The sequence below is a fragment of the Colobus angolensis genome, unplaced genomic scaffold, assembly GCF_000951035.1.
Source record: "Colobus angolensis palliatus isolate OR3802 unplaced genomic scaffold, Cang.pa_1.0 Scaffold534, whole genome shotgun sequence".
Classification (NCBI taxonomy): domain Eukaryota; kingdom Metazoa; phylum Chordata; class Mammalia; order Primates; family Cercopithecidae; genus Colobus; species Colobus angolensis.
Genome location: NW_012118866.1, coordinates 393,378 through 400,974, shown reverse-complemented (window position 1 = coordinate 400,974; position 7,597 = coordinate 393,378). Strand labels below are relative to the sequence as shown.

At 52.0% G+C, this 7,597-nt stretch overlaps 1 protein-coding gene across 1 annotated transcript in view; it reads left to right on the top strand.

Annotated features, from left to right (window-relative positions):
- The first annotated feature begins 228 nt into the window (after nt 1-228).
- SLC28A1 (solute carrier family 28 (concentrative nucleoside transporter), member 1) overlaps nt 229-7,597 on the top strand; it is a 71,909-nt gene continuing 64,540 nt past the window's right edge. Inside the window, exons 1-4 of the mRNA XM_011961060.1 lie at nt 229-342; nt 3,340-3,451; nt 4,369-4,457; nt 5,871-5,962. Of these exons, the coding sequence (XP_011816450.1) occupies nt 239-342; nt 3,340-3,451; nt 4,369-4,457; nt 5,871-5,962 (397 nt within the window). The 5' untranslated portion in view covers nt 229-238. The remainder of the gene's footprint in view (nt 343-3,339; nt 3,452-4,368; nt 4,458-5,870; nt 5,963-7,597) is intronic.

The following is a 7,597-nucleotide window of genomic DNA, read 5'->3' as shown; positions in this document are numbered from 1 at the left end:
CCCGGATGAGACCCGGGACAGCAATGACACCTGCCAGCCTGATGCTGCTGGACTCCCTGCCAGGTACTTCCTAAGTAGGAGCACATTGACTCCTCATAGGTTCTATTACCCACCCCCAGTTGAGGCAGCAAGTTAACTTTGACAGTCAGGAATAGAGACCTTTGGGCTCCAAGCTCAAGATCCACCGCAAGACACACAGCCCATTAAATCCTTGTTGTAGAGATTAGGGCCAACAACGATGTTGGTTATAAGCTGCAATGTCGGGAATGTTTCGAAGCAAGCATGGTTGCTGCTGGACGTGTTGTGCTCCTGGCTTCCCTCTGGATGCCGACAGAAACAAGGGTGAGAGTTAACGACAGTAGAAGAGGAGGGAAGGCGGGACTGGAGAAAGGAGGGGAAGTGAGTAGCACAGGGCAAAGTGGAAAAGCAGGTGGTGTCCTTTTTTCCTTCACTGGGGCTTGGTGAAGATCCCTTCAAGGACAGCTCTGGGCCCATCCCTGTGGTGGCCACCCACAGAGACAGGAGTCCTGCTCAGAGACAACATTTAGTTTTCTTTTCTTTTCTTTTTTTTGAGGTAGAGTCTCGCTCTGTCGCCCAGCCTGGAGCTCAGTGGCGTGATCTCTGCTCACTACAGCCTCTACCTCTCGGGTTCAAGCAATTCTCCTGCCTCAGCCTCCCGAGTAGCTAGGACTACAGGCACCTGCCACCATGCTTGGCTAATTTTTGTATTTTTAGTAGAGAGGGGGTTTCACCATGTTGGCCAGGCTGGTCTCAAACTCCTGGCCTCAAGTGATGTGACCGCCTTGGCCTCCCAAAGTGCTGGGAGTACAGGCGTGAGGCACCGCGTCCGCCCCCCCCCCGCCTTTTTTTTAAAGGTAGAGTCTTGCTTTGTGGCTAGTTTTCAATCAAGGTAACACATGGGCTCTCAACAGTGTGTGGAACACTGCTAGAATAATGAAATTATGAGAACACTGTTACTGTGTGATCCCCTGTTGGAAAATGAATAACATAAAATAATATACATTTAGGGAAAAAAAAGTGGAGAGAAAAGGCTGGGCACAGTGGCTCATGCCTGTAATCCCAGCACTTTGGGAGGCCGAGGTGGGTGGATCACCTGAGGTCGGGAGTTCGAGACCAGCCTGACCAACATGGAGAAACCCCATCTTTACTAAAAATACAAAATTAACCAGGCATGGTGGTGCATGCCTGTAATCCCAGCTACTTGGGAGGCTGAGGCAGGAGAATTGCTTGAACCTGGGAGGTATAGGTTGTGGTGAGCCAAGGTCGCACCACTGTACTCCAGCCTGGGCAACAAGAGTGAAATTCCATCTCAAAAAAAAAAAAAAAAAGGAGAAAAATGCCACAAACTCAATAGTGGTCATCCCTGGGGGCTCAGATTCTGGGGATTTAAACTTCCCTCATTCTGTATATTTCTCTAATGTTTAAATGTTTATTGATGCACTTGTAATGCTTTGGTAATTCAAATGACAGATGAAAAAAAAATGTTTTCAAAGAGAGGGGGTATCCATCCACCATCCTCTCCAAACTTCCAAAACAACCAGGATGTGCCAGTACTAGGAAGTATTTATGCATCATGAAGGATTTTGTCCTGAGTGCATACCATTAATTATTAAAGAGATGTTATCAATCCCATCAGATGAGTTTAATGTTTAGTTTGAGGACTGAAAAACTAAAGCGTTCAGTCCTTCACTTTGCACGCTGTTGGCTTAGGCATTCATTTAACAAAGATGAAATGAAGGGGAAATGGTGTGATTTGGTTTTGTTTTCTTGACAGACCTGAAACACTTTTACTATTTCTGACAGCTACACTGCTTTCCTCATTTTCCAGCATAGGAAAATTGGTTGCTGTTATAATAAATCCCTATTAGGTGAGAAAGGGAGATAGAGCAAGATGCAAAATGAAAGATAAAATGCAAAAAGCTAACAGCCTGGCTGGGGAAAGGAGGCCACGAGAGGCAAGGAGGGGGAGGGAAATAATCACATAGGTGGCTTCCTGGAAGAGGTGACCCTAGTAGGCCTGAAGAGGTCAGTTTGGGAACTGGGGAGATGGCAGAGGAGGGCATCTCTGCTGGAGAAGCAGCAGCCAGTGGGCAGGAGTTGCAGGGAGCCAGGTTGCAAGTGGGCCTGCTTCCTGTATCCCTGAGACCAGGTTGGGGTCCCCACCCTGGCTGTGGCCCTGGCCTCTGGGGAGGTGCTGGGCAGAACTGGGTGGCAGGCCCAACCTACTCTGACCCTGGACTCTGCCCAGGAATTTCTGCTGAAGTGACAAGGCAAGCCAGAGCAAAGCAGGTTGGATCCAGCTTGTCCCCACAGAGACGTGTTCTTCTCTCTCTCTGAGAGCGACCTGTTAACCGCAAATACGTGAGTAGAAATAGGACCCTGCCTCTGTGTGCGCCGCTGTGCGTCTGTGTGTGATCTGGGGCATTTCCAGGCTCTGCCTGTGTGTGTGCATGCACATGCACGGGTCCCTGAGTATGTCAGCCTAACTGGGTTTGCATTTGGATGGAGTAGGGCATCCCCCAAGGGGAGAAAAAGGAGTGGGAACAAGGGTAGGGAGAGAGGAGGTGGTAGTTAGCACTCTTATTTACAGATGAATTTAAGCCTATGAACTGAGCTTCAGCAAAAAATGAACTATATTGATTTTTGCAATGGAAAAGTCCAGGGGTAGGATTGGTTTCAGGTATAGTTGGATCCAGGGACTGGAATGATGCCTTTAAGGATGTTGCACCTCCATCTTTCAGAGATGGAAAACTAGAATACAATGAAGACCTCGCTTAATGGTAATAGTTTTAACCCATTGTAGGGAGTGATGAAAGCTAGGTCCTCTCTTCAGAAAGATACCTGTATCAGATACATATGTATGCTGTATATAATTCCTTACTTTCCTTCTCTATGAAGTGGGCAGAATTTGCTGTTTCTGCCTGGAACTCCCAGAGTTCACAAGGACTTGTCTCTCACAGGTTCAGATGTGGGTGCAGGCTGGGGTGGTGGTTCATGCCTGTAATCCCAACACTTTGGGAGGCTAAGGTGGGAGGACTACTTGAGCCCAGGAGTTGGAGACCAGCCTGGGCAACATAGGGAGACCCAGTCTCCAGAAAAAGGAAGGGGTACCTCCTCCATGTGCTGGGAAGCCAAGGCTGTAATCCCAATCACGAGGAGGGGTGAGCTCTGGGATGGCATAGGTGGCCCCCAGGCAGGGCTCTGGCTGTGCCAGGCATCTGCTCCCCTGACTCAGCCCTCTCCCACTTGCCCAGGCCCCTAACCTGGGCCTGGCCTGGCCTCCCTCTCAGCGCTGGGCCTCACTGATTTGTCTTTCAGCTGGAAGGTCTGGAACATGGAGAACGACCCCTCAAGACGAAGACAGTCCATCTCTCTCACACCTGTGGCCAAGGGTCTGGAGAACACGGGGGCTGATTTCTTGGAAAGCCTGGTCTGTACCCTTCCCCATCAGTCATCCTGACCCCTCAGCCTCTTTGACTTGAGTCCGGCTGCCGAGGGGGTGAGGCTTTTGCTTACCACCTTCCCTCACACCCCATTCTTCTGCCTCCTTCTCACCTCCTTGCTCACACAGTTAGGAACCTCCCAGTGTGTTGGCCTCCTCAACACAAGGCAGCCCCCTTTATTTCACTCATTATACACTGACTGAGCATGTACTGTGTGCACTATAGTCTGAAAGTCCTAGTCTGAAAGGGCAGGGCAGGCCCCAATGAGGAAGTGATATTTGAGCTGTGACCTACAGAGTGAGAATAAAAACCAGATGACGGGGGAGGGGGGTCTCTAAGGAAATCTCAGCCTTCAAGGAGCCTTGTCCTTGCTTTCAAGTGGCCAGGTCATGTCGAGGCACACCACCCAGAACTTGGAGCCTAGTAGGACATCCTGCACCCTCCCAGCCTCCTCTGACAAAGCCCCTCCCCTTCACTGCCCTTGTCTCTTGGGGAGGTCCTTTCATGCTGTCATCTGCAAGAATGCCCACCCCCACCCAAAACAACTCCACACACTCGGGGGTGCATGGTGCCCTGAGGTCATGCGTTGAGGTAGCCCTGCCTGGGGCCTCCCTTACAGGCCTCCTCTCAGTCCCTTCCAGTCACAGCTGGGCCACAGGTGTCTGTCCCTGCGCAGACCACGAGTTTGCTGAGGGCAGGATGTGTGTTGCAGAGTCCTCTGCACACAGTAGGTGCTCAGTGCCTGCCTTGCAGAATTCAGTTCAGTAGCCTTCTAATTCCTCCCTGTGCCCCAGCCCAGTCCCCTCCTCAGCCAGGGTCTCACCCTGGCCCCCGACCCCTGGCTGTAAGTTCCTGTGGGTGGGTAAGGGGGCAGGCTGCCCTGACAGCCCCCTGCTGGCTGTAGGAGGAAGGCCAGCTCCCTGGGAACGACTTGAACCCCACAGAGATCAGGAGCAACTGGAGCCAGGCGGCGCCGAAGCCCTTCTCCAGATGGTAGGTGATCTCTGGAGAGACAAGGGTGGGCCTGGGGTGGAGGCTGCTTGGGAACAGGATGGGGAGCCGGGCCTCCTGGCGGATGGGAGTTGTGGGGACGTGAACCTTTGTTGAAGGAAGGAATAAAGGCGCTTTAGCCAACATGCGCAAGCACATTAGACTCAAGGGTGAGCCAAATCATGGGCTCCCCACCTGCTTTTGAGCAGCTCAAATGAAATCCCATCAGGAACCCCAGTATATACCGTGGGGCCTGCCCTGAACCAACTAGGCCTCCCTCTCAACCTCCCCTTCTGCCTTCTCCCCCCATTCAGTCTCTGGGGTACCTTGGGGAGTCCCAAGACTCCGGTTAAAAATCCTGAACTGGCCAAGGCCCCTGATTTTACACAGGGAGGTGGAAGCCCAGAGAGGAGAAGGGACCAGCCTGGGTGGCATAGGCAGCAAGTGTCTGAGGTGAGCCTAGAACTCTGCCTCCTGATGTCTGGGCAGTCTGGGTCCTTGCTGGCCAGATGTGGAGCTAAGGACACCGTGATGGGTAGGGGGTGGTGGTGGGGGAGGGATTCCATTTCTCTGCCTGGGCAGGGGGTATGGGAAGAATGCCTCCCCAACCCTCTCAGGAGGTGGGAGGTGGGGACTGAGAGGGGGCGAGAGGCTCCTTAAAATGGCAGCTAGTGGGTGGATTCCAATTAGCATTGAGTAGGCATCTGCTCAATGTGTGTCCCACGGGCATGTGGATGAACGACAGGGAAGGGGAAGCAGCCATCCGTGTTTTTCTTGATTGCTCAGTTCCCCTTTACATCATAAATTTTCATTCTTTTTTCTTTTTCTTTTCTTTTCTTTTTTTTTTTTTTTTTGAGGCAGGTCTCACTCTGTTGCCTGGGCTGGAGTGCAGTGGCATGATCTTGGTTCAGCCCCTCCTGGGCTCAAGCGATTCTCCTGCCTCAGCTTCCTGAGTAGCTGGGACTACAGATGCATGCCACCTGCCCAGCTAATTTTTGTATTTTTGGTAGAGACGGGGTTTATCACGTAGCCCAGGCTAGTCTCAAACTCCTGGGCTCAAGCGATCCACCCTCCTGGGCCTCCCAAAGTGCTGGGATTACTGGTGTGAGCCACCGCGCCCCCCAGCCACATTTCTGTATGTTGATGAGGTTCTGCCTTTTCAGTGAACTTCCTCCCGAGCCCTGGAGGCAGGGACTATCACTGGGGTAGGGGGGGCCTGTGGGTGCTGCCACAGAGGCAGGAAGGCCTGAACCATTTGTTTGTTCGCCCTGAGCTGGGATTGCCCTGCAACCCTGTGAGGATGTCAAGGCAAGCTGTTGCCACTTTACCGGGGACATACCTGAGTGGAGGTGCTGAGGATCTCCCCCAGGTGGAGTCTGCTCATGCACTCATGGACCCTCCCGGTCCTGTTCCCAGGAGGAACCTGCAGCCAGCCCTGAGAGCCAGAAGTTTCTGCAGGGAGCACATGCAGCTGTTTCGATGGATCAGCACAGGCCTGCTCTGCACTGGTGAGCCTGGGGCCCAGCACTACCCAAGACACGATGACTCCTGCCTCAGCTATCCATGTCTCAGGGCAGGATTATTCACTTACCCAGTCATTCAACAAATGATTGTTGAGCACCAACTCAGGGCCAGTTCCCTTGCTGGGTACTGAGGCATCCATTAAACCAGGCCAGATCTTGTTCCCAAGGCACTCCCTCATCAGTAAGGGAGGGGAAAGATATTTCCACATAATGCAGCATGTCATCTGGGAGCACCAAGGAGGGATGGGGGATGGTCAGGGAGGACTTCCAGGAGGAGGTGACATTGGAGTCTCACAGGCTGAGTAGGAGTTAGCCAGGTGTAGGGGAAGGACACTAAGGAGGGCAAAGGCACTCCACACAGAGGAGTCACAGGAGCAAAGGTGAAAACTGTCAGGGTGTGGGTTTTGATAAACTTCGATGTCTGCACTCTAAGGTCTGGAGGGTAAAGTTCTAGACAAGGAGTGCCAGGGGATGGGGCTGGAGGGATAGGAAAGGGCCCAGGATGGGGAGTGGGTAAGGAGATGGGAGGATGCTCAGGGACTTGGATTTTACCCTCAAGGCCAGAGAGAGCCACTGAAGCGTTTGAACAGGGAGGCATCAAGGTGGAATTCACACTGTGGGACCCTGGAAGGAGGGCAGGAAAGATGGGGAGAAGGAGACATTGAGGGCTGCAGTGCCTGTGTGAGAATGAAGCTGTGGAAGGTGGGCGGGGGCAATGGGAGAGGTCCTAGGGAAGCAATACCAGCTGCACTTGGGAACGACTGGATGTACAGGACGAAGGAAACCCTGAATCAGGGCTGCCCCAGGGGCCTGCTCGGGTAATGGGAGGATGATGGTGGCTTCCACAGAGCTAGAGAACATGCGTGCAGGAGGGAGTCTTGGAAGGAAGGGGGATAATTCGGGCAGTTTGTTGGAGGTACCACTGCCAGGCCATTTGAGGGAGAGAGGAGGCTCCCCAGGCACACTTGGAGAATGAATTGAGAAGTGGGTCAAGGACAGAAGCCTGGAGACCAGCCACACAGAAGGGGTTGGTGGCAGCCAAAGGAGCAAGGGTTTCAAGGAGGGAAAGATCAGCAGCATCCCTGCAAGACCTGCAGGACAAAATGAGCCATGTCCACCGATTATGGGACAAGGAGGCCATTGATGACTTAGGGTATAGGTGCAGAAACTGAATTTGAGCAGATGGGAGAAGAGGCTGTGCAGACAGCAAGTGTAAATGGCTTTTGGGATCAATTTTTTTAAAATTATTATACTTTAAGTTCTAGGGTACATGTGCACAACATGCAAGTTTGTTACACATGTATACATGTGCAATGTTGGTGTGCTGCACCCGTTAACTCGTCATTTACATTACATTTACATTTCCTAATGCTATCCTTCCCCCACCACCCACCCCATGACAGACCCTGGTGTGTGATGTTCCCTACCCTGTGTCCAAGTGTTCTCATTGTTCAGTTGCCACCTATGAGTGAGAACATGCAGTGTTTGGGTTTCTGTCCTTGCAATAGTTTGCTCAGAATGATGGTTTCCATCTTCATCTATGTCCCTACAAAGGACATGAACTCATTCTTTTTTATGGCTGCATAGTATTCCATAGTGTATATGTGCCACATTTTCTTA